A 26,630-nucleotide genomic window follows, 5' to 3' on the forward strand; every position below is an offset into this window, starting at 1 on the left:
CCAGCGGGGGAGAACCAGGGATGGGATTGGTACAGTACCCGTACCCATATCCGTACTGATACCGAAAATATCGGTACCGAATTTGAACAAAACTGAGTACCAAATACCGTACCAAATATATAGGTACAGTACGGATACAAGTACGGGTATTTTCAGTACGGTACCCGCTTTTGTTCCATTTTTTTTATTTAGTTTTTGAGCATTTGTACTAGTACTAAATTAAGTAAAATTTGACATGATTACCAATATAATACGAGTACTAAATAGGTAAAATTGGTACGAGTACCAATACGATACGGGTACCATGTAGGTAAATCAATATGAATACTATAATACCATAATACGAAATAAAACATAATACAAAAAAAAACTTTTAAAGGTCTACATAAAATTCAGTACAAGTACCCATTTTTACCCATATCCGTACCAATACCGAAAGTACCGAATACCAAAATCAATAAAATTGGGTACCGATACATGTACCAAATACCTAAAATCGGTACGGGTAGGGGTACGATACGGGTATTTGGGAAAAAACCCATCCCTAGGGAGAACTTCCAACTAATCGTTTTGGTTAAGTCGGTCGTGGAAGTCAGTGCTGGTGGAGGTCGGTAGTTGTGGGTGTTAAGAAGTGGTGGTTTATATTGAAAGGAGAGAGAGATAACGGGGGTGGGGTAGGTTTTGTAATAAAAAAAATATTTTGGTTTTTTAATAAGTAAGTAAAAAAGAAAAATAAAACAAATAGGTAAAATGCCAGATAAGCCTCTGTATGAAAAACTCGGAGACACAGAGGAAAAAAAACTATTTAAATTAAAATGACAAGTTAGGACAAACCATAGAGACTAAAATTATAATTTACTTTTGAGTTAATTGCTCGGATGGTCCCTGTGGTTTCAAGTTTTTTCACGTTTAGTCCCCATCTTTTGAAAATAGCATGTATGCTCCCTATGGTTTGTCATTTTGTTACTCGGATAGTCCCTGAGTAGATGTTAGTTAGTTTGAAAATAGCAGATATGCTCCCTATGGTTTGTCATTTTGTTACTCGGATAGTCCCCAGAGTAAATGTTGGGGGACTATCCGAGTAACAAAATGACAAACCATAGGGAGCATACATGCTATTTTCAAAAGTTGAGGACTAAACGTGAAAAAACGTGAAACCACAGGGACCATCCGAGCAATTAACTCTTTACTTTTTTCCCACAAAACAAAACCTTTCAAAATTGAGTTCCCGCCACTTCCAAACATTTCCCTCCTTAATTCCCAAATCATAATTCAAAATTTCACAACAAATCACATTAAAAGTCTTTCATTACTTGACGGTGAAAACCTCTAGCTATCTATCTTACATCAATGGCGGTTTCTCATAGCCCCAATTCCAAATCTAAGAAGAAGGCCGCTGATACAAACCCCCAACCACACAAACGAAACAGTAATCCAGTTGTTCGTCTTATTCATGGCCGAATTTACGACTCTCACAACGGCTCAACTTGCCATCAAGTATGTCTTCTAATTTCATTATTGTTGTTTACCTTCTGTGTTCAGCTTTAGGTTTTTATTAAACATAAATGAGTTCAAATTAATGATAAAAAACATCAACTATGTCTAATTTCATTTCGTACGCAAGGCGCAAAGTGATTATATTAATTATTTTATACATCCCATAGGTTTTTAGGATCCCCTACCCTATGATTTAGCTATAATTAAGCTTTATATATGTTTTAAAATGAAAAATAAAACATAAATGTACACCATAAAAAGCCTGTTGTACAACACTCGTCTGCAAAAATAACCCATGTACAAAAGGCGCGCGCCTCACCTGCGCCATTGCTTTTAAAAAGCGTGCCTGAGGCGCGAGGAGCAGCTTCTGAGGCTTTTTCGCTCAGCGCATTGTGTAATTACAAGAAGCGCCCAAAAGACACAGATTTTTGGGTTTTTTGGGGGCTTTTTGGCCTGAGGTGCGTGCGCGCCTCATGCATCTAAGGCGTTTTTTTTTGCAGAAAAAAGTTGTACCTTGGGTTTTTTGACTTCTACATGTAAGTAAAATGGTATAAAAGCCTTATTTATAGCTATATTTTGGTTAAAAGTAGGGCCGTTCAAATCGCTCGCCGCTCGTCGCTCGCTCGACGCTCGTTCGGAAATTGCTCGGAAAATGCTCGTTCGATTTGACGCTCGGTTGTAAACGAGCCGTTCCGCTCGGTTCGGTTTGTAAACGAGCCAAGCATGAGCAAAGGTCCGCTCGGCTCGGTTCGGCTCGAATTATTATTTTTAATTAGTATGCATATACATATACATATACATCTGCATATACACATACATATATAAACATGTAGGTAGAGGATCCTGTAAAAAGTGCTCAAAGTGTGAGAAGTGTAAGAAGTGTATTATAACACTATATATAATACTATATAACACCATATAAACACCGTATAACAATATATAACACCATATAATACCATATAACACTATGTAAAACTATATATCATTATATAACAAATATAACACTATAGGTTGTCTGATAGCATGTCTATTATAGATGTATAGTGTTATATTTGTTATATAATGATATATAGTGTTACATAGTATTATATGGTATTATATGGTGTTACATATTGTTATACGATGTTTATATGGTGTTATATAGTATTATATATAGTGTTATAATACACTTCTTACACTTCTCACACTTTGAGCACTTTTTACACTATCCTTACCCTAAACATGTATATACACATACTTATACACAAATATAAATTATACATATATACATATATATATACACACACACCTATATATATACACACATTACACATACAGATATAGTTTAATGTAAATTAAGTTTATAGTTTTATATATACCACTATATTAGATTTTGGTTCACTATATACAAATTTACAACTACATCTATACGTATTAAACTAACCACGCCAATAAAAAAATTAATATCAAATCTAAAATTTAAACCCTAAACCGATAAACGATAGGCTGCTTATCGCCTCAATGTTTCATGTCATTACCCTAAGTCGATCGTCTCCTGCTCTCAACGTAATTGTTCCCGTTCAATATGATCATCGCCTCGTCGGCCACAACATTGGTATTCATAGGAAAAATATTATACCATGAAATGTGCATGTTTTTAAAGACATAAAAACTTGAGACCAAACATTGTCACTATCTCTCTCAGTAAATTTAAATCGGGCAACATGTTTGTCCAAATTGCTTGAATTTCGCTCGACGCTCGCTCGAAATATTTACTGCTCGAAAAACGCTCGCTTGATTTGAGGCTCGGTTTTAAATGAGCCGCTCTGCTCGGTTCGGTTTGCAAACGAGCCAAGCACGAGCAAAGGTCCGCTCGGTTCGGCTCGGCTCGTGAACAGCCCTAGTTAAAAGAAGCTAAAAACCTATAGGATATGTATGTGATATATAAAAAAATTATATAAACACCTTGTGCCTTGGGTACGAAAAGCCCACCGCTTTTGCGCCTCAATTTTAGACCTCGTCGCTTTTGTGCGCCTATCGCTTTTTAAAACCAAGCCTGTACCTCAGGTCAAATTTTAGCCTAAAAAGCACGCCTCACCTGCGCCTTTTGTACACTGTGCGCCTTATGTCACACAAGGCGTTTTGTTTTGCGCCTTCGGTCGCCTCGCGCCTAAGGTGCACATTTTTAAACCAAGATTATGGGGCGTGAATTTGGCCTCTTCACGCCACTTCATTTACTCACTACACATGGTCTTAAAGGGGAGGGGCGTGAGGTTGTTAACGCCAGTGAAACTTGGTGAAGGAGAAGGGTTTGGTGGGCCACAAAACTCTCGATCAGTTAAATCCCCTCTTTTCTTTTTATTTTTTTAAAACTTTTCAATAAAAATATTATTTTAATAGGTGTTGGATAATGAAAACTTGTAAAACCGATACACACTAAAGGTGAAAAGAAAAGGGTTCGAGCTCATGCCTATGTGACAGCGAAAATTTGTGAAACGATAACATAGTAACACACGGTCTTAAAGGTTTTTTGGTTTTATAATAAATTCCCCTTTAATTGGATATTCTAACAATGAAGAAAAAATAATAATTAATGAAGGTTAAACCGACAGTTTGGTCTACACCGGCAGTTTTAAGTTCCAAACTGTGAATGGTTTAAAAGTACCCTTTACTTGTTGATGGAATAGTCTCTTATTAACACATTGCATGCTTTAAAGTGCCGGCATAAGACATACGCTGCATACGTTAACTGCAAAAATCAAGCAAAGACTAAGCCATGCCCCATCAAATATTGCGGCACATGCCTATTGAACAGGTTAGCTTTTCTGTCACTTGTTAATACTTCCATACATGTTTACACTGCTGATTACTTCAAATTATTTCGAGCTTTCGTGTTAAATAACTCGATAACCATTACTTAAGATTTTAAGGCAAATTGGAAATAAATAATCCCACGTAACTCAATTTGGCCGATAATAATCCCAACTCAGTTATTGGCTGATAATAATCCGAACTGGTCAATTTTTTTTTTTTGTAAAATAGTCCTCCGTTAAAATAGCTTAACGGAGTTAAGTTTTTTTCCGAATTACAAACCGATGTTTTAGGGCTTTTGATCAGAACGAAGGTACAAGTCGATTGATGTAAAACTTACCTCGAAATACTGCCCCAACCCACGAAAACGGTGCTTCAATTCGGGCGTTTAAACTTCCAATTAACAAAAATCAAGCCATTTCGGGCACAATTTCGAGGTAAGTTTTACATCAACCGACTCGTATTCTCGTTAGGGCTGGCAATAGCTAACCTGTAGGTAACATGCTAAGACACGATAACAGAAAAGTACACCATGTGATTTTTTTACGTTTTTAAAAATAATCAAAATTTGAAAGTTAGGATCCATTATTTCTCCTTCTAGGTGCATAAAATATACATCTGTCTTATAGACATTGGATATAAAGTAGTTAAACGAGTCGTATTCATGTTTAAAATTTTTGTTGTTCGCGTTATCAGATACCTGTTAAGCCTGCTAAGACACGATTTGCCAGCCCTAATTCTCGTTCTGATAAAAATCCCTAAAACATCGGTTTGTAATTTGGAAAAAAAAAACTTAACTCCGTTAAGCTATTTTAACGGCGGACTATTTTACAAAAAAATGACCAGTTCGGATTATTATTGGCCAATAACTGACTTGGGATTATTATCGGCCAAATTGAGTTAGGTTGGATTATTTATTTCCAATTCGCCTTTTAACATTGTGTATATATGGTGTTACATACAGTCTATGTTGTTGATGCATATGCTTCATCTTTGTTTAGGTACGGTGAGAAAGTTGAAGACGTGTCGTTATTGGACAAATGGGATTGTCCGAAGTGCAAAGGTGTCTGCAATTGCAGCATCTGTATGTAAGTATCGGGACCACATTTCCTTTGTTTTTTTACGTCTGTTGCGATTACCATGAAATCTAAGAGGCGTTTAAACAAACAGGAAAAAGTGCGGTCAACAGCCCACTGGTATAGCTACACGAATGGCAAAGGCAAGCGGATTTTCATCGGTTTCAGATTTGATCGTTGCAAAAGGTGCTCAAAACGTTAGTAACTACAAGAAACCGGGGAAAGAAAATCTGTTTGATGGCAAGACAAGACTAAACACAAATCCTCCGGTTTCTGTCTCATCTACTGTTAACGAGAAACCAAAGAAAACGAAGCGAAAAGGGTCTGAAGTTAATGATGTTTCAGTGACCGAGACTAACCATACCCCAAATAAGAAGCAAAAGAAACTGAAGTCAAAAGGGTCAAACGCGAGTGTTCGAGGAGACGTGTTTACTAATCTACTTTCAAAGGTCAATGGTGGTCAACAACCAGAAAACGTAGTTAAAGAGCGTTTAGACGATAATCAATGTTTAAAAGTTGAAAAAAAGGCGTTAGACTTGTTTGAAGTTGTTATTCCTTTGGTAACAGGAAATGAGTTGGTCAATATAGCCGGGGTTGACCTTCCGAAAGAAGACGCTGGCAATGCACTGCAATTGTTGGAATTCATTGCTACTTTCGGAAAGGTAATTTTATACTTTCGGCTCATTTGATTTAACATAAATTTTAACCTCTAAGTGTCTTCCGAAATTTACTCGATGCATTATATTATAAATTCCATTTTTACAGATTCTTGATGTGAAAAAAGGGCAGGCAGAAGCGGTATTGCGAGACCTAATCAAAGGGCGAAGTACACGGCGTGGGAAATTTACTTCCGTAAGCCAGTTTCATATCCAGTTGCTGTCTGTTATACAAGAGAAACCGGAATCTGAATCTGAATCGGAATCAGAGTATAGACTTTACTGCTATTACCTACATAGTTGTTAAAGCGGCTATTGCGACCACTATAGCGCACTATGTGGCCATGCGACCAAGTGTCGCTATATGGGTCTTAGCGATAAATAGCGAACTTAGCGACAGTTAGTTTTTTTTTTTTGATGTTAATATCAATTAGATATGGCTATAAAATAACTGGATTTATAGGTTTTTGTTAAATATAGATGTAAAATAGCATATATACAAGGGTATTTTGATGTAATATACATATAAAAAATTTCAAAATTCTTTTTCTAGTGTAATCGCTATTTATAAAATAGCCGTCGCTATTCGCTACGTAACCTATAGGTGCCTTGTCGCTATTTGTCGTTATTCGCCATCGACAACTATGATTACCTATTTTGTATGCTTCTGTAAATATTTACATCATTTATATTTATATACATGCATAATCTTCCAGATCATCGGATATGACTCAAGGCAACGATTCATGGTTGAAAGATCTTAAAACCTGCATTGCTAAATCAAAGTCAAAGGATGTTGACTTTATAGACATGTTAGCTGGTGGATATGACGATTTGGACTCGTCGACGAAGCTAAGGCTCTTAGTTTTCCTGTGTGATGAGGTTCTTGGAACCGAGTAAGATTATTTTACACTTTTTTTTATGTTTAAAAGTATTATGTTAAGTTATTTTTATGAGTAAATTGCCATTTTAGTCCCTGTGGTTTGGGCCATTTTGCCAGTTTAGTCCAAAGGTTTCATTTTTAACATCTGGATCCAAAAAGATTTAATCGTTGCCATTTTGGTCCAACTGACTTAACTCCATCCATATCTGTTAAAGCTGCCAAGGGCATTTTTGTCATTTCATTTTGGTCAAACTAACTTAACTCCATCCATATCTGACAAAAATGCCCTTGGCAGCTTTAACAGATATGGATGGAGTTAAGTCAGTTGGACCAAAATGGCAACGATGAAACCTTTTTGGATCCAGATGTTAAAAATGAAACCTTTGGACTAAACTGGCAAAATGGCCCAAACCACAGGGACTAAAATGGCAATTAACTCTATTTTTATTTAGTAAATTAATGCTTAAACATATTCAACAGAAAAATAAGAAATTGGATTGATGAACAAAATGCCATGTTTTCCGAAAAGAGAAAGGAAGCAAAGGATAAACTTTCTGTTGCAAAAGATAAGGTATAGATGACTCTTTATTTTGCTTTGGTTGTTTTATGTAAGTTGATGATGATTATTATTAGGGCTGTAAACGAACCGAACGAACATGAACAAGGCCTTGTTCGTGTTCGTTTGTTAAGAAATATATGTGTCCGCGAACTGTTCACGAACACTTATCGAACGAGATTTTATGTTTGTGTTCGTTTGTTAAGGAAATGAACTTTTTCGTGTTCGTTTGTGTTTGTTTGTTTGTTAATTTTAGGCAACGAACGAAACGAATGTTGACGAACACAAATGAGCACAAACTAATGTTCATGAACACAAATGGAAACAAACGAACACAGACAATCATTCATGAACAGAATATATAATACACCGACACTTATTAGATATTTAATCTGTCGGAATTTTGAAGTATTTAAATAAATATAAAAACTAAAAACACTAATGAAGTATCGAACACAAACGAACACGTTACCGAACGTTCACGAACATAAACGAACAAACACGACCTCTTTTCATGCTTGTTCGTTTAACTAAACGAACGAAATTTCTTGTTCGTGTTCGTTTGTTTAATAAACATACGAACACAAACGAACTTCCTGCCGAACGGTTCACAAACTGTTCGCCGAACGTTTGGTTCGTTTGCAGCCCTAATTATTATGATACCTATATTATTATTATTATTGTTGTTGTTGTTGTGGCATATTATTATTAACAGTAACTTATTTATTTATTTATAGGAGAAGAGTCTGAAGCAGAAAATGCAGGATGATATTGCAAAAGCAATAACAGCGAAAGAAGGTGTTCCTCTAACTATAAAGGAACATGATGCTATTGTTTCTAAGATCAAAGATAAAGCAGCTGAAGCACATGCTGAGATACTTGCAAGTGAAAAACTGGTCCCATTAGGTGAGTTCTGACTTTTCTGATTCAACAGTATAACCAATGTAGGCGGGTTGATACACTTGCAGTTTAAAAAAAACGGTTGAGGCGTGCGCCTCAAGGCAAGGCGCCCAAAAAACGAGTCTGAGGCGGTGCCTCTGGGGTTTTTTTGTACCTGCGCCTCGTAGGGCTGAGGAGCTAAGAAAAGCTGCGCCTCAAGGGGGTTTGATTAGGGCTGGCGATTTTACACGAATACACGACACGAACCTACACGAAGTTAACAGGTATCGTGTATGGCCTTAACAGGCATGGTGTACCAAACAGGTAGACACGAGATTACCTGTTAATTTTCGTGTATAAACAGGTTAAATACCTGTTTACCTGTTAAAACCCGTTAGTAAACGATAAGAAATTACATTAAATAAAACTCATCAGCCATGTACGTGTGGGTTCCTTAATTCTTTTCTATTTTCATTCCTCATTAAATTAAAAAAAATAAAACCCTAAACTCCATCTGTAACTCTCAGATGGCATGTCGTGTTCGTGTTTTTGTTCGTGTTAACAGGTATTAACAGGTAATTTTCGTTTATAACAGTCGAACAGTCGTGTTAACAGGTATTAACAGGTAATTTTCATGTATATCGTGTCGTGTTCGTGTTTGAAAAAAAGGACACGATAAGTTATCGTGCCGTGTTCGTGTATGGGATTTCGTGTATCGTGTCGTGTTTTATCGTGTACGGGTATACACGCTATGCCAGGCCTAGTTTTGATGTCTGTTTTCAATTTTTGTGTCAATTTTAAACATTTCGTGTCCTTTCTATGTGTTTTTTGACGAGTCTGATGATGAATTTAGTTAGTATTTTATTTTTTTATAAGATATAATTTTCATATTTATTTTTTAATTCCGCCTCAGGCTTATGCCTCAGTTTGTCTCCAGGCGTACGCCTCGTGAGGCACAATTCCGTACTATTAAACTTTGGATACACTTATATACCAAAAGTAAAATCTTTAAATTCAAAAAAAATAAAAAATAAAATAAACTTCTATCTCATCCCATTTAGACCCAATGCCCAAAAACCTTAAAATTTGTTGATTATATAATTTAATTATTTTGTGATTATGAAGATAAAGAGAGGCCTGATGCCGTAAGAACTGAGCCGGTTTTCAGAGACAACAAAGGGCATGTGTACTGGAGGCTAAAAGGGTGTTCTGAGAAGCCTGGTATTCTTCAAGGTGAGCTCTAAATGTAATTCGTTAAAGTTTTAATTGGATTTTAAAACTTGTAATCATGGTTTTAAAAAACGGCTGAGGCGTGCGGCTCGAGACGCGCCTCAAGGCTAAACGCCCAAAAAACGACTCTGAGGCGCCTCAGGGGGTTTCTAGTGTACATGCGCCTTAAAGAGGCTGAGGCGCTAAAAAGGCTGCGCCTCAGAGGTTTCTGATAATTGTTTTTGATGTTTTTGACTTTTTATGTCAATTTCACGCAATTTATTTTTTTTTTATGTGTGTTTTTGATGATTTTGATGAATTTGATGCTGAATTTAGTTAGTATTATTATTTTATAAGATATACAATTTTATATTTACATTTTTAATTCCGCCTCGACTTACGCCTCGGTTCGCCTCAAGGCTTACGCCTCGTGAGGCGAAGGGAAAACGCCTCGAAACTCGTTTCTGTTTTTTTAAACCTTGCTTGTAATGCCTATATTGTCATTACTTATAACTGCTATTGCTACTCAATATTCAGATATAGGAAGTGGGGATCATACAGTTGAAGCAGCTGACAAATGGTTTGAGTATGATGATGAACAAATGGATTTGATTGAAAAACATATAAATGTCATGAGGTAACTCTTACTCTTTTTTATTTAAACTAGTAATGTACGTTAACTCGAATTTATACCGTTGAATAAAAGCGTATTACAGTTGACCCGAATCGTTTTTGAACAAAATTTACATCAAAATGTAGACCAACTAAAAATGTACATAAAAACATGAAAATGTATTATATTTAAGCAGACTCGTATCCGAAAAAATTTACGTCAAAACGTAAACCAACTTGAATTTATATCGACACATGTATAAAAACAAGCACGTAAAAAATTAGTCTTTTTTAGTTTGAGAATGAAAGTATAGAGTAAACTGGAAACTTTAGAAACTTAAGGGGGGGGGGGGGGTTAAAATGACATTTTACAAAGTTGAGTGGGTGTAGGTGTAAATATTTAAAATTAAAAACTTAACATTACTATTCATCATACCACACTTTTTAATAAATACTAAATAAATACTTAATACTTAATAATAATTAATGTTATATTTTATAGACCACTATATGAAGGTTACATTCATATCTCGGTTTTTAGAAGTGCGCCTCATGTGCAAGGCGATGTATAAAACGCCTTACGGCCTTGATGCGCTTCATGTACACGTGGGTCAATATTATATACAGTTACTTGATTAAAAGAGTGATACGTAAAAGAGATGTGGGAGATGCGACTTTTAGTTATACATAGATCAACGCCTTGCTAATGCGTTTATTGATGGATAAATAAAACACATTTTTTAAAGCATATAAATGTCTAGATGCATCTAGAGTGCCTATCTTGACCAAGTTTTTTTTTTCCTCTAATAATTTATGATAGTTTACACTGTTGTTTTTCTATTTCCCCTCCCCCCCCCCTCTAAAAGGCGCAATTTGATTTAGCTGACTGTTTTTAGAAAATCCTCATTAATGCGATAAAATAAAGTGTTACATTTTTTTGAGGACATGTTTAGTAGTTGCTAAACATCTTTGTGGTGTTATTGCGCAGGTCGCGGTTTAGGAAATACTACAAAAACTAGGGGACGTGTTCGGTGTGAAATGATTGCTCATTTTGTTGATGTTAGGAGCAAATTCTATGTTACTTTCATGACTTTTATCGGTCTATTGTAACCGCTGATGACCTTTGTACGTGTGAGGCCTTTTGATGCGTTTCATATCGGTCTTATGAAATTGCTAACCTTTTGTAACCTATGTATATGTATATATAGGATCACTATTACATTCAAGATCAAGGCACATCTAAGATGTAGTGTTTTATTTCCTAATCTATGATTTGAATTTGAGAAAGTTGCACATGGTGTGATTGAAACTCATAAGGATTCAAACCAAAAACCGTCAATCTGAGTGAATAAACTAAACCGTTTAACTGAAAACGGATTAGTTAATAAAATAGACTAATTGATGACCTCGATTTCGGTTGAGAATAATAATCTAACAAACCGAACCATCACATAGTGCCAATGTCTGTGTTTCCCGTTGCATTGCGTGGCGTGCGCACCTATTGATTATTAATCAAAACTAGTTATCGGTGAGCAATAACCTAAACCTAAACCAAACCGAAAACGGACGAAAGTGAATCGAAATCAACTAAAAACTGAATTAACTAAGAACTGAAAACAAAACTAACCAAAAACCGGTTATCAATTGTTTGTACTCTCGTTTAACCAAAATTAGCTGAACCGAGACGAATCATTCATAAGTTCACATATTTCATATTTTATATCCCCATTTATATATTTATACTTTCATTTCATGTATTTATACCTCAATTTTACAAATTTCTAATCAAAAGTTTTAGCTCAAGTTTGATTTTTGTTATTAACTATAATTAAATGAACCAAACCAAATGCTGTCAATCTAACCGAATAAACCGAAGTGATTACTGAAAACCGATTGGTTAATAAAATGGACTAACCGATGACTTTGGTTTCGGCTTCGATTGAGGACAATAACCGAACCAATAAAACCATGCATAACACAATGAAATTGGTTACCTAATTACTTCGCTTTTTATGTATATCTATCCCAATGATTCTACAATAAATATTATATAAATACAAAAACTACTAAAAATAAGTATCGCAATACGATATGTCGCTCCAAATGCGTAACGTGAGAGTCATCTGGTTTATCTATATATAATCTAAAATTTAGTTACATCTTCTATTTTAAAACCTAATTTATGAATGTTTTAAATGCAATTTTTAAAATACAATTCATTACAATAATATAATACAAAAACAATATCACCCTCCATCCCCGTTATCCCCTTTAATTAGGGTTATCTCAATCCTCGACGAATTTTCAGGGAAATCCCCAAACTGGCATCACACACTTCGACTTTTGAAGATGGAGAATCCATCTTCCGCAAACAAACCCCTGCTCGACGAATTCTAAGGGAAATCCTCAATCTTGCATCATCTGTCTTTCTCACGGTTCGAGTTTTTGAAACCCTACTCTCCGTTTGCCTCAGTTCCTTAATCTCCGTCGGCAATGACGTTGCTGATGTGTGCGGAGGTGGTACTCGACGGTAGTGATGGGCGGTTGAATGTGGCGACACTGAACCCTAAACCACTGACGATGGTGCGTTTCGTTTTAAAATGGTATTTTCTGAATTCGTTTGATCTTACATGTTCGCTTCAAATTATAGTTTTGGTCTTTTGAATGTGTAGGGAAGAAATTAGTTGGGTTAATTTGAGGGTTTTAAATTGGGTTTGATTTAGGTTGAAGGTAGTGTTTCACTGCCTTAATCTCCGACGGCAATGAAGTCGCTGATGTGTGCGAAGGCGGTACTCGACGGTAGTGATGGGCGCTTGAATGTGGCGACACTGAACCCTAAACCACTGTCGATGGTGCGTTTCGTTTAAAAAATGGTACTTTCAGAATTCGTTTGATCTTACATGTTCATTTCAAATTTTAGTTTTGGTCTTTTGAATATGTAGTGAAGAAATTAGTTGGGTTAATTTGCGGTTTTTATATTTGGTAAATTAGTTGGGTTAGTTTGAGGGTTTTTATATTTGGTTTCATTTAGGTTGAAGGTAGACATTCCCGTATATCACGGTTGGATTATAGATCCACAGGTATATCCGTTTAAGCATGTAAATCTGTATATGCAATAAGAACATGTTTAACAATCAACATGAATATAAATAAATTTTGTCTTTACATTGGTGGCAGGATATCGAAACTTCAAATGCCATTGCTCAAAGTCGTATGATACGCTGATGGAGGATCTTACGGATCTACAAATTCGAAATATGAGAACTCTTTCTATGAATACTAGAGATCCTGAGAATCATGAAAGTGATGAAGTAGTGAAAGAAACAGATACGTCGGGTGGTGAGTGTAGCGGATCAAGGATCAGGCGCGATGGTGTTTGGGTAACTTTCGGTGAATCAACGTCAAATGAAGCAAGCTCATCTGCAGTTAATATCGTTCGTGGATCAGTGATAGAGATGACGGAAATGATATCCGGTTCTTAAACTTCATCATCTAACGAGAATGAAGATGAGGTTGGAATTACTGCAAGACAAGGGGAACTGATAAAAAACTTTCTCGACAACAATGCGAGTCACTTAACTGTGCATGGGTATGTAACTATGTATTTCTCATTCAGCGCGTTATATATTTCTGTTAAAACAAAGTTCTGATATCTTCGATTATTGCATCGTTTGCAGCTTATATTGCTTGATAGACGGTATAAAAGATCGCGAGCTTTGTGTGTTATTTCGCAATGATCACTTCAGTACGATGTTCAAGGTTGGTTCTTTCAATAAACTTTGTATGTCATTTCAAAGTCTAACTCTTTTGTATGTTGTTTAGTTAGTCGACGGTAGTGAAGGGCGCTTGAATGTAGCGACACTGAACCCTAAACCACTGATGATGGTGCGTTTCGTTTAAAAATGGCACTTTCTGAATTCGTTTGATCTTACATGTTCACTTCAAATTTTAGTTTTGGTCTTTTGAATGTGTGGTGAACAAATTAGTTGGGTTAATTTGAGGGTTTTATATTTGGTTTGGTTTAGGTTGAAGGTAGTGTTTCACTGTCTTAAACTCCGACGGCAATGAAGTCGCTGATGTGTGCGAAGGCGGTACTCGACGGCAGTGATGGGCGCTTGAATGTGACGACACTGAACCCTAAACCACTGACGATGGTGCGTTTCGTTTAAAAATGGTACTTTTAGAATTCGTTTGATCTTACATGTTCACTTCAAATTTTAGTTTTGGTCTTTTGGATATGTAGTGAAGAAATTAGTTGGGTTAATTTGAGGGTTTTATATTTGGTTTTATTCTCTTTGGGTATTTGCATGAAGTGTGAAGACTGGGTAAAAAAAAAACTGATTTTAGTTATGTCTTTTGCAGCCTCAATGGATAGCACATGAAGTGCTTCGTGACGAACCTTCAAACGAACAGTAACATTTAGTTAGCAGATTGAAATTAGTCAATTCAGAATATGAGTTCCAAGATAATATACACTTTTACTGCATACACTGTTTAAATGATCTGATATTTGTTAATTGGTGTTAGTTTTAATAAAGAATCAGCCTAATATAGTATGATGTTGATCAGGTTGGGGATGTCGGCCTTTCAAAATTGAAGCATTCAACCTTTTTCCTTGGTCTTGCAAGCGTACGACATTGTTGGATATTTGATTGTTCGACAATCTTCGGGTGCTGATTTCCATTTTTACCCTTCTCAAAGTTTTTTTTGTCTTATCATTTAAACCTGCCGTGATATTCACCAGGTTGGGTGCTTCGGTGTTTTAAAGTTGAGGCATACAACCCTTTTGTCTGCTGCCTTAGTCAAGGGACAGTAAGGAACCCTCAAGGTTGCTAAATGTGTCAAAATTGGTAAAAAAAAAATTGGTTAGGGTTTTAGCTAGGGATATTGATTAATGAGGCCTTTTATATACCACATTTGCATGAACATTCAATGGGTCGATTTATGGTAGGATTTAATTGCATTGATAATAATTACCCAACTTCTTCCTAAGAAGGTGAATGGTCTTACTTTCTATTATATGACCTCCACTCTCCCTATTGTTGTTCACCCATATTCAGAGTTGTTAAACTGCTGTCATGTCTAGCTCTCTCAATGTTAATACATCAGAACTTGGTGTTGCCAAACAATTGGTCCTTGCTGACCTCCGTGAGGGGACTACCGGCCCCATCACGGTGATGGTTTGTAGAAAGTGGGACGTCACAAGTGTCAATGGCCGCTTCATGAGCACTGATTATGTTGTCAGTGATGTAAAGGTAACTATCACCCTTTTACCCCCCATACCCTTTCCCTTTTACGAGCTTCATCGTTATTGAAAGTCTACTGTTTGGTTTACGCAGGGAGGTGTCATGCATTGTACCGCCCGGAATAACATTGCACATTACTTCTTTGACAAGCTAAAAGAGGGTGGGGTATATTTACTCAAGGGTTTTGTAGTCCAACGTACCGATCAATACCGGATTCTGAAAGACAACCCCTTTGTTATCGGGTTAAATGGCTCCACGGTAGTTAAAAAGGTTGAGGATGGCGGTAGTTCATTTACGCGCTACCCGTTTTTACTTACGCCGTTTGAGGAGCTCGAACCAACAGAGGGCAAGTACTTTGTAGGTATGTTTACTCTCCTGATGCTGGTGTAACGGTTTTGGGGGGGAAATCAGGCTCAAAAAACAGTACTAACCCCACATAGTATGAAACTGAGCTTTTATTTAGTTTGCAGTCTACTATAACAGGCTAAGAGAAATGACTGAACGAATGGTGAATCCGGTTTTCAGTTCAGCCCCTAGCCGTGTTTCAGTATAAATTCAGAAACCGGGTTCCGCAAACATGACCAATATAGCGATAAATATGTCTCCTGTTGGTTGGAATTCCTAAAAAACCGTAAACTAATTTATCCGGGTTTGGTTAAATATACATGTCAAATATACATACTAAACCGAATCAATTAGTTAACTCATCCGAATTTATATGTATATAATATCAAAAGTACCCTGTTATATATGCTATTTTACATGTATATTTAACCAACTGGGTAAACTAATTGGGTAGCTACACCGAATAAACGCTGCATTCTAGGTTTTTGTTAAATATACATGTAAGATAGCATATAAATTCAGAATCCTTTAACCCCGAATGGTTCAATCAGCTACCTACACCGAATAAATTAGTTTACTCCGGCGAATTTGGCTCCACATTGGCTCAGTTAGGCTATTAGACATATTTATAATTCAGACGAATATTCATTACACTACAGATGTTATCGGATATGTTACTGAGGTGGGGCCGCAGTCTGTGAAATCATCGGGTGCACGCGCGGTTGAGTTCAATCTAAACAACGAACGGTATGTACCTAATCCTTATCCCCTGTTTGTTCTTTCTTTTTCAGTAACCTAACCCTCTGTCTTTTTGACCTTTTCAAAATTCACCCAGCAATCGCCGAGTTAGAGTAACACTGTGGGGTGATCTCGGTGATGTTATGCTTAAGAAGAAGGCCGAAAACCCGGCTGTCTATTGTCTAATCCTGACTTCCATGAGCGCAAAGTTTTACCTGGGTACGTTTGTTTTCCGACACGTAAATTATGATGCGCATTACTTTAAAAAACTTCACCTACCTTAAGATATTGCAGGTGTCCTTGGTTTGTCCAGTTCATCGTCAACTATTCTTATTGATTCATCCGAGGTTCCCGCACTGCAGACGTTTAAGTCGTCTGTGAGGTACTGTTACACCCTTTGTCGCACGCACTTTAATTATCTATTTTCGCCCCGTTTGTTGCTCTTGCTGAATATGAAGCTATGCTTTCCAGCTGTGTTCCTATGGGAGATACTAGCGATCCAGTCACCGAGGAAGTTGTAAGTGTTGGAACTCTACAAGAGCTTGTGGACAGAGTTCGTGCTGACAAATCCAAGAAAAAGGTATTCACTCCAACTAACTGTTTACATACGTCTCTCCCGTTAGACCACTTCAACCAGCAACCCAGAACTTTACCCAGCAGACTCCTCAAACTCTTTTCTAAAAAAAAAAACTTCGACAGCTACCAAGAAACTAAAATAAAAGATTAACCCACTTTATGAGCTTCAACCCACCATAATGTTTGTTTGAAAGTGACAATTTAAATTAAACAAGACATCTTCCATAGGTTCAGAATTATATGTTTGAGGAAGGGTATGTTGATGTTATGGTAACGACAAACTGGTGGTTCTCGCTTTGTTTGTTCGGGGGAATGATTACTAAACTACTACACACACTCTGCATTAAAACCATTCGTTCATACCAGCTTTTGTTAAATGTAATATAATAAACACCCATATCCTGCTTTATTTTTTAAAATCTTTTACTGTTTTAAAAGTTAGTATAAGATAATGAATAAATCATTCTACGTTCGCCATTCTTAGATTAAAACATAAGAAAATGACCAGTGCCCAGAGTATGTTCAGGCAACCATTATTCTGTTTAAAATTAAAAAAACATACTTAACGTATGCTTCAGAGTCCGATAATTACCACCACCGCTACCGATAACGCCACCCCACCACCATTGTGACCCATCACCGTTGGGACCATACCGATCTCATTTCTCCAGCTTTTTGTCACAAAAAAATAAAAAAAAAACACCTGGGGTCCTTATTTTTTAAACTGACCTCCTACTAAACAGAACTGCCTAATCTATCAATTGTATGGAAATAGGGATTATCCTCGCCAACACAACCTGCCCATATGCCTACTTGTGTTTTTGTTCGTTGTAGGCCATTCTTTTCCGGAACGTCGTCGAGATTACCTCTATTAGAACCAAGAACAGCTGGTATCTTTTCGCGTGTTCCGGTAGCCAATGTCGTAGGGGACTAACAAGAGAGGGCGGTTACTTCATTTGCAAAGCGTGCAAATCGAAGGTTGACTATCCAAGGACGAGGTATACGCTTCAACATCTCATGCCTAACTTCATGGGTTTGTTCCCCTACCAATATGATGTGATGATTCTTTGTTGTCCAGGGTGATATGATACCCTTCTACCTTCGCCACCAAACAATTTTGTCCCCGTTCTGCCATTATTATTGATCTACTTTACCGTGCTAGGTTTCGGATTCAAGCGGATGTAACTGATGGAACGATGAGCACCGTTGTCACCCTCTTTGATGAGGTTGCTGAGCAGTTGGTCAAGAGGACCGCAAAATCCTTAGTAGAAGAGCAGCTAAATGTATGCGCACTCCTCATTACAAGCTGATTTTGAAGCGTGTGGGAAATTGTTGCGATAACTTTTCTGGTTTGTACTTGGTATGCAGGATACTTCTCTAGATGCTCCCCTATTACCCTCCGCCCTCGAATCCCTTATTGGAACAAAACACACTTTCGAGATAAAGAGCCACACATACTACCGTTATGGAGAATATGAAAGCTTCAATTGTGCGAAGATTGTCGGCCCTGGTTTGGATGATACAGATGGAAACTCTAAGTGTGTGGCGTCGGATTTGGGTTCCCTGCCATCTGACTCCCCAAAGCGTGGTTCGAGCCTCCCGCCTCCGACACCCGGATCTGGACGCAAGCTTAGAAAACTGTAAGTTCCACCTGCTAATTGTCCCCGGTTTCAAATGTTTACATGTTAGAACTTTGCACCAATCCATACGTTCCCATCTTTCTTTGCAGCTACCTTGAAGAATCAGATGACGATGATGAGGGGGTGTCCGTTGATCCTACACGTGTTACAGGTGTGGTTGACAATAGTGGGGATGCTAAGAAGGGCTCTCACTGACATGGCGGTGGTCATTTCTGTTTTTCTTCAATTGTTTGCGCTCTTATGACTTTCCCTTTTATGGATCCAAATAATGTTGCAAAATATATAACTTGTGCCCACGCGAAAACTGTGTTGCTTTACTATTGTGCAATATATGTTATTTTCACGCCTGATCAGCCTCTCTGAAATTCTTAAAACAATAATAACACGCATTTGCATCGCATCAAGATACTCCGCTTAAAAAGGGATGGTATAGTCCAAATAGGATCATAATATGCCACCTCGGAACACACGCTCCCAAATATGTTTACCCAGCCCTTTTGTTACATCGTTAAAGTCACAAATAACTTCCAAACACTGTAAAAGGGTTCTATAAATGTTTGCTCAGAATCATGCATATTCCAACAGAATAATACCAATGAACAACGTAAAATCAGATTTGGAAACGTATTAGAGTTACATGAATTGATCATGCTATAAACAGTGGTCGAAGCCTATACACCTTCCGAATAAGTGGGCAGAACTACCATCGAATAGGCTCCATGTTGCCAGTTGAAGGTGAGCAACCAAGATATGCTCAGCTGTATTTCTACGACACGCAAAACGAAGTTAAAAACCGTATAACTGCTTTGTTTGGCCAGACCCATTGTCACGACACATGTGACGAAGCAATTGTTGCGTCCCTAATCAGAATGTTAGACACCCACAGTCCTTTGGCTAACGCCTTCCGCATGGCACGTGACTGGTGCACTCAAAATGAAAGAAACAATTGTCATCTACGCTTACTTGGCCAGATAATAAACAATCCACAATACAACCGCCCTAATGTGTCTGAAGTTGCTGTTCTTATCACAAACGACTTTGGGGACAACCCTGAACCACGTGATGTTATCGTTAGCCCAAAGCACGGCGCGCTTCAACGCATATCGGAATTACATCAACTTTACATGCCTTTGCAATATCCGTTGTTGTTCCCGTACGGAGAGACCGGGTTCCACGAACGAATACACTACCATGACAACACAGGACGCCGAGCCACTAAACGACAATGTGTCACAATGCGGGAATACTACTGCTACAGAATCCATTATCGCAATACCGAAGGCACCACCCTGTTAAGAGGCGGTCGTCTATTCCAACAATACTTAGTTGACTCATACGCAGCTATCGAAGAACAAAGATTGCGCTGGATGAGGAATAACCAAAACGAACTGCGTGTTGAACTCTATCATAATGTTTGTGACGCTGTGACGCGTGGGGATACAAATGCCAAGGCTATCGGCCAACGTATAGTTTTACCGGCAACCTTTACGGGCAGTCCAAGATATATGATCCAAAATTACCAAGACGCCATGGCTCTATGCCGCACTTTTGGGAACCCCGACCTATTTGTAACATTTACAGCTAACCCAAAATGGCCTGAAATCGATGACATGGTATCTCTCATACCTGGCCAAAAGTCTCATGATCGTGCAGATGTTGTATCACGCGTTTTTAAACTAAAGCTTACCTCCTTGATTGAAGATATTATGAAGAAACAAATCTTTGGTAGCTGCGAAGCAGGTACAATTTGTAATACCTCGCCTCTTTCTTTTGGTATCAATTCTCCCACAAATACTAACCTTTAAAAACTTTCTAATTTTCCCCTTTTCCCCTTGCTGACTTCAATATTTGTTCCCTTGGTTGTATACAGCTGTTTATACAATTGAGTTTCAGAAACGAGGCCTACCGCACGCGCACCTTTTGTTGTGGCTTGAACATTCTGCCGAGTCACGCACACCGGCTGGCATAGATGATTTGATTTCTGCAGAGATCCCATCGGAAATGGACGATCCATCCGGCTATAAGGCCGTAACAGATTACATGTTGCATGGCCCATGTGGAAACGATGCGCGCAGTGCTCCATGTACAGCAGATGGAAAATGCATGAAACACTTTCCGAAACCATTTTACCGAGAAACAACAATTGACGAAGACGGTTACCCGGTTTATTGCCGACGAGATACCAAGATCTTCTTTAAGAAGGGCAAAACGAAGCTTGATAACCGGTTTGTCGTCCCATACAACCGCTACCTCCTCTTAAAGTACGAATCTCACATCAATGTCGAATGGTGCAACCAATCCCGAGCGATAAAATACCTGTTTAAATACTTGAACAAGGGGCCAGACAGGGCTACAATGGTTGTTCAGGAAAACATTGGCAATAACGGTGAAAAGGGTACACAACAGATTGTTAAGGTTGATGAGATTAAAAACTATCTGGATTGCCGGTACTTATCACCATGTGAAGCTGTGTGGAGGATGCTTGCATTTCCTATACATTACTCATTCCCATCCGTCATGAAACTAACGTTCCATACACCTGATCAACATCTGCTCACGTTACGTGATTCAGACAGCTTACCGGCATTGTTAAACCGGGACGGGATACGAGACACGATGTTCACCCAATGGTTCGCGCTAAACAACAGAGATGAAGCGGCAAGAAAGTTAACGTACGCCGAGATACCGACAAGGTATGTGTGGCAAGAGGATAACAAGGTTTGGAAAACGCGGTTGGAACGGACAGCCATTGGGCGGATTGTGTATTGCAATCCAGCAGCTGGGCCAAAGTATTATCTAAGAATGTTGTTGGGGATTGTGAGAGGGCCTCGAAGTTTTGAAGAAATAAAAACGGTCGACGGAGTCGTATATGCAACGTTCAAAGAAGCCTGCTATGCGTATGGCTTGCTTAATGATGACAAGGAGTGGAATGACGCCCTGTCAGAGGCTAAATTATGGGCGTCCGGTTCCCAACTACGGGAATTGTTTGTTACCATGTTGTTGTTTTGCGAAGTGAATCGTCCGGCGCAACTCTGGGAAGAAAATTGGGAGATACTATCTGATGATATTTTGTACCAAAAACGTAGGCTTTTCATGTTCCCAGGGTTACATTTATCTGACGACCAACTTAAGAACTACTGCCTGATCGAACTAAATGAACTATTAGAGAAAAATGGAAAATCGTTATCGGATTTCACAGATATGCCTCAGCCAGATACGTCGCTCCTCGATAAGATGGATAATCGTCTAATTAGGGAAGAGTTGAGTTACAATAAAAAAAAGATAACAGACGAACACGATCGATTATATGCATCACTGAACACGGAACAGACGGCCATATACGACACAGTCATTGAATCTGTTACCACTCGAAAAGGCGGGTTCTATTTCGTGTATTGTCCGGGTGGGACAGGCAAGACGTTCCTGTACAAAGCCATTCTGTCACGCTTAAGATCTATGGGCATGATTGCCCTTGCGGTTGCATCTTCAGGTAAAAAAATAGTTCTGGAATGTTGTATTATTATTCTTATGCAACATGATGTTTGTGGTCACGTACGCAACTCTATTTTTTACTCACTTTATCTTTCTCTACACATCAGGTATCGCGTCCCTTCTGTTACCCGGTGGTCGGACAGCTCATAGCCGCTTCGCTATCCCTTTAGAATTGCTTCAAAATAGCACGTGTGCCATCAAACAAAATACCCATTTGGCACACCTATTACAAGAGGTAAGGTTAATCATCTGGGACGAGGCACCAATGATGCAAAAATATGCTTTTGAAGCGCTTGATAAAACACTTAGAGATATCTTGGGGTTTCCTGCCCACGCAAACAGGGAACGCATTTTTGGTGGCATGCCTGTTTTACTTGGTGGTGATTTCAGACAAATCCTGCCCGTCATCCCAAAAGGAAAAAGAGAAGATGTTGTTCAGGCATGCATAAATAAATCGTACCTGTGGAAAAGTTGTAAACTCTTCAGACTCCACCGCAGTATGCGTGTCAACGAATACACCTCAGCAGGTGTGCTAGACATGGATAGGCAACTTTTCAACAAATGGTTATTAGAAATCGGCGATGGAATTGTTCCCTCAAAGACCAAAGAAGGGGAGGATGAGCCTACCTGGATCGAGATACCCACCAGGTTCATCGTACCTGGTTCTGGTCTTCCTGTGGAATCGATTGTTAACGCTGTCTTCCCGTCGTTTACAGAAAGGCAGGTTGATGACGCTTATTTGTGTGAAAGAGCAATACTAACCCCGCGCAATATAGATGCTGACGAAATCAATGATTACATGTTTTCACAACTGAGACGAAACACAAAGATCTACAAGAGTTCTGATGAGATATGTCGCGCGTCCACAGATGTATTAGAACAGGAACAACTCTATCCGTCTGAATTCTAAACTCTTTGACATTCCCAGGTAACCCCCCCCCTCTCCCTCACCTGGCATAAAAAATTATTTGCAGACAAAAAAAATGTACCCAGTTAAATTCTTTAATTATTTGCCATTGTCAGGTATGCCTCCACACGCTTTGCATTTAAAAGAAGGCCTCCCTATCATGCTTTTAAGAAATGTGAACCCCTCACAAGGATTATGTAATGGCACCCGCCTTATTATAACAGACCTTGGTAAATTTGTTATCAAGGCTAGAATACTTACTGGGTCTAATCGTGGAGATACTGCATTAATACCGAGAATAACCCTTTCATCGACGAAATCAAAATGGCCATTTATTATGAAAAGACGCCAGTTCCCAGTAAAACCATGCTATGCAATGACCATTAATAAAAGTCAAGGCCAATCATTAAAAGTCGTTGGTCTGTATTTGCCTCGCCCTGTGTTCAGCCATGGCCAGCTATATGTCGCGCTTTCAAGGGTTACGACACCTGAAGGTTTAAAGATTGTCATCGTCGGAGACGACAACGGTAGCATGAAAAACCATACCAGAAACATCGTTTATAAAGAGACATTTAACAATTTGGCGCCATCAGATGAGGCACAATAAACAATACTTGGCATACCGTAATCTTTTAGACCACCAAGAAACTTTTATCGCCTTTATTGCTGTTACTCCAACATAATAATTTATACACACCCTAAACCCATATTTTCTTTTTGTTCTGCCCCAGCCACAACAACTATGTACATACCACGTTGAGTATTACGCATCTGCCCTCCAACGACAAACTATCCCCGTATTCTTCCAGTAACGCCACCGCAACAACTATTCATGCGCCACAGGTCGTAGGAATGTAATTCTTTATAGCTTCTTGCAAATTTTGAAAACTAATAGTCTTTTTAATTTCTTTGTTTTTGGTTTGTTGATCTTATTCCGATGCATGTGCTGATTGGGTTTTTTTTATATTTTAGGTGGAAAAGGCACCGATGATTCAAAAACTGTTGTTTGTTGCTGGTTTGGACACATTTACGCAAACGCATATTGAGCCACGGTTGCCAATTGTCATTGGGGGGGGGGGTGGCATACGCTTTCGTGGCCGCAACTATTTCAATCATTTTGGGTGGTCAATATAGCGACTCCGTTGACCCTGAAGGTTGCTAAATGTGTTGAGGTTGGATTGTATGAACTTGATTTGCCCTAGGTAGGCATGCCCTAGGTATGCATATACAAATACGTGCGTCTATATATATATACTTTCTGCATATAGGGGATATGTATATAGATTGCTGCTAATTATGCGTAAAAAAATTTGTTTTACATGCTTCCTTAAGATTTTGCAGGGTACTATGTGTGTTGACATTGGCTTGCCTTAGATTATGGCAAGCAGCTTTTATCATCTATATTGCCGTTAACCCAACATAGTAAGCAATGCATGTCCTAAACACTTTTTTTTTGCTACGCTCCAAACACGCCACCTGACAACTACATTCTACATAGCCTGCCAATAACGATAGCGCACCAGCTACTTTTGTGGCACAAGTGGTGGGAATGTAAGTGTTTACACCTTCCACTACATTTTGAAATCTCCTACTCTTTGATATTTCTTAGCTTATCTTAATTTTATTCAGGGACATGGGATGGTTGGTTTATTTGTCTATTTTAGGCTGGAAAAACAACGCTGCTCCAAAAACTGTTGATTGTAGCTGGTTTGAAAACATTGACACAAACACGTATTTCGAGACGGTTCCCATCTGTCGTTTTGTGGATGGGGGGTGTCATAGTCTTTCGTGCCTGCTACTGTTTAAATCATTATGACAGGTCAATATAGCGACACCGTGGAACCTCAAAAAGTGGTTACAACCTTGCACATCAACCTTTTATAAAACTTATGGTGTTTCGCTCAATATTACATCCAACTAACTCCCACATGTTGATGCTTATATAGAAAATTTAGAGGACTATGAGAGGGGCTTACGAAACTACTGATATTGTTACTTCAGCTCTACAAATTGTGCTTCGTTTTACTTGGTTTTGGCGTAATGACACACGGTTAGTTTTGCATCATCTTACATATTCTATCTTTTACAATTAAGAACTTAATTGGCTGGAAATGTTTCTGTTTTATAGATTCAGACTTATGCGACCACATCCTACAGTTTCATTGGCATCTCTAAACGGTTATACATCATGAGAGCTTGGTTTTACCTTCGTATGCATATCTAAATATGTGTATGTATGTATATATATTCTCTTCATACAGGGGATATGTATATACATTGATATAAATTTATAACTTTATATATATTTAATGATGTTCATTTATAAATGTATGCGCTCCTGATACTCAACTTCCATAACCTCAACTTATCAGTATTGACACAAACACGTATTTTGACACGTTTGCAATCTGTCATTTTGTAGGGGGGAGGGGGGGTCATACGCTTTCATGCCTACTATTGTTTCAATCAGATTGGCTGGTCAACATAGTGCCACTGTGGAACCTCAAAAGGTCGTTACACACTTCCACATCAGCGTTTTATAAAGCTTATAGTGCTTAGTTCAATATTACCACCAATTGACTCCGACATGCTGAAGATTATATAGAGAATTGACACGAATATGACAGGGACTCAAGGAGCTGCTGCTATTGTTACTTCAACTCTTCGAATTGTGCTACGTCTTAGTAGGCTTTGGCGTATTTTCACACGGTCAGTTTTGAACCATCTTATACATCCTGTCTTTTCCCGTTCAGAATTTAATTGGTTGGAAATGTTTCGGTCCTTATGATTTCGGATTCATCAGACCATTATCTACTGTTTGTTGGCTCGCTCCAGCCGGTTATATATCATACGAGCTTGGTGTTAGTATGGTATGCATATCTAATTATATACGTGTATATATATGTATATATCTATATATATTTTCTGCATATTGACACGAATATGACAGGGACTCAAGGAGCTGCTGCTATTGTTACTTCAACTCTTCGAATTGTGCTTCGTCTTAGTAGGCTTTGGCGTATTTTCACACGGTCAGTTTTGAACCATCTTATACATCCTGTCTTTTCCCGTTCAGAATTTAATTGGTTGGAAATGTTTCGGTCCTTATGATTTCGGATTCATCAGACCATTATCTACTGTTTGTTGGCTCGCTCCAGCCGGTTATATATCATACGAGCTTGGTGTTAGTATGGTATGCATATCTAATTATATACGTGTATATATATGTATATATCTATATATATTTTCTGCATATTGACACGAATATGACAGGGACTCAAGGAGCTGCTGCTATTGTTACTTCAACTCTTCGAATTGTGCTTCGTCTTAGTAGGCTTTGGCGTATTTTCACACGGTCAGTTTTGAACCATCTTATACATCCTGTCTTTTCCCGTTCAGAATTTAATTGGTTGGAAATGTTTCGGTCCTTATGATTTCGGATTCATCAGACCATTATCTACTGTTTGTTGGCTCGCTCCAGCCGGTTATATATCATACGAGCTTGGTGTTAGTATGGTATGCATATCT

At 38.2% G+C, this 26,630-nt stretch overlaps 4 protein-coding genes across 5 annotated transcripts; all 4 read left to right on the plus strand.

The window, feature by feature from the left end:
• Positions 1-1,302: 1,302 nt before the first annotated feature.
• LOC110889418 lies at positions 1,303-11,425 on the plus strand. 2 transcript variants are annotated; one of them, XM_022136933.2, is made up of 11 exons: positions 1,304-1,497; positions 4,194-4,291; positions 5,289-5,375; positions 5,458-6,025; positions 6,129-6,289; positions 6,736-6,915; positions 7,383-7,473; positions 8,196-8,364; positions 9,463-9,570; positions 10,084-10,183; positions 11,147-11,425. In XM_022136933.2, the coding sequence occupies exons 1-11, from the start codon at positions 1,351-1,353 to the stop codon at positions 11,175-11,177; spliced, it is 1,740 nt and encodes a 579-aa protein (XP_021992625.1). In that variant the 5' UTR covers positions 1,304-1,350; the 3' UTR covers positions 11,178-11,425. The 2 variants fall into 2 exon arrangements, with proteins under 2 accessions (XP_021992626.1, XP_021992625.1); XM_022136934.2 differs by lacking the exon at positions 9,463-9,570 and having other exon boundaries at positions 1,303-1,497.
• Positions 11,426-15,236: 3,811 nt separating this feature from the next.
• On the plus strand, positions 15,237-18,898 carry LOC110887672 (replication protein A 70 kDa DNA-binding subunit C-like). The gene is made up of 10 exons (XM_022135249.2): positions 15,237-15,413; positions 15,498-15,765; positions 16,409-16,496; positions 16,585-16,706; positions 16,782-16,869; positions 16,959-17,067; positions 17,898-18,061; positions 18,226-18,346; positions 18,432-18,703; positions 18,793-18,898. The coding sequence occupies exons 1-10, from the start codon at positions 15,237-15,239 to the stop codon at positions 18,896-18,898; spliced, it is 1,515 nt and encodes a 504-aa protein (XP_021990941.2).
• Positions 18,899-19,422: 524 nt separating this feature from the next.
• On the plus strand, positions 19,423-23,105 carry LOC110887671. The gene is made up of 3 exons (XM_022135248.1): positions 19,423-20,443; positions 20,574-22,193; positions 22,303-23,105. Exons 1-3 carry the CDS (start codon positions 19,423-19,425, stop codon positions 23,103-23,105), a joined length of 3,444 nt encoding a protein of 1,147 aa, XP_021990940.1.
• A 115-nt stretch (positions 23,106-23,220) lies between these two features.
• Positions 23,221-23,709, plus strand: LOC110887670 (ATP-dependent DNA helicase PIF1-like). Its single transcript, XM_022135247.1, has one exon. It carries the CDS (start codon positions 23,221-23,223, stop codon positions 23,707-23,709), a length of 489 nt encoding a protein of 162 aa, XP_021990939.1.
• Positions 23,710-26,630: the final 2,921 nt, after the last annotated feature.

The sequence above is a fragment of the Helianthus annuus genome, chromosome 11, assembly GCF_002127325.2.
Source record: "Helianthus annuus cultivar XRQ/B chromosome 11, HanXRQr2.0-SUNRISE, whole genome shotgun sequence".
NCBI lineage: Eukaryota > Viridiplantae > Streptophyta > Magnoliopsida > Asterales > Asteraceae > Helianthus > Helianthus annuus.

Excerpts from the sequence above, each read along its gene's own strand:
- LOC110887670 (XM_022135247.1), top strand. The coding sequence starts at position 23,221 with ATGCCTCCACACGCTTTGCATTTAAAAGAAGGCCTCCCTATCATGCTT.
- LOC110887671 (XM_022135248.1), top strand. The coding sequence starts at position 19,423 with ATGTTGCCAGTTGAAGGTGAGCAACCAAGATATGCTCAGCTGTATTTC. Across the intron at positions 20,444-20,573 it reads CTTTGGTAGCTGCGAAGCAG|CTGTTTATACAATTGAGTTT; the intron begins GTACAATTTGTA and ends GGTTGTATACAG. Across the intron at positions 22,194-22,302 it reads CCTTGCGGTTGCATCTTCAG|GTATCGCGTCCCTTCTGTTA; the intron begins GTAAAAAAATAG and ends TCTACACATCAG.
- LOC110889418 (XM_022136933.2), top strand. The coding sequence starts at position 1,351 with ATGGCGGTTTCTCATAGCCCCAATTCCAAATCTAAGAAGAAGGCCGCT. Across the intron at positions 5,376-5,457 it reads TGCAATTGCAGCATCTGTAT|GAAAAAGTGCGGTCAACAGC; the intron begins GTAAGTATCGGG and ends TTAAACAAACAG. Across the intron at positions 6,290-6,735 it reads GAATCTGAATCGGAATCAGA|ATCATCGGATATGACTCAAG; the intron begins GTATAGACTTTA and ends ATAATCTTCCAG.
- LOC110887672 (XM_022135249.2), top strand. The coding sequence starts at position 15,237 with ATGTCTAGCTCTCTCAATGTTAATACATCAGAACTTGGTGTTGCCAAA. Across the intron at positions 16,707-16,781 it reads GAGCGCAAAGTTTTACCTGG|GTGTCCTTGGTTTGTCCAGT; the intron begins GTACGTTTGTTT and ends AAGATATTGCAG. Across the intron at positions 17,068-17,897 it reads CTGACAAATCCAAGAAAAAG|GCCATTCTTTTCCGGAACGT; the intron begins GTATTCACTCCA and ends TGTTCGTTGTAG.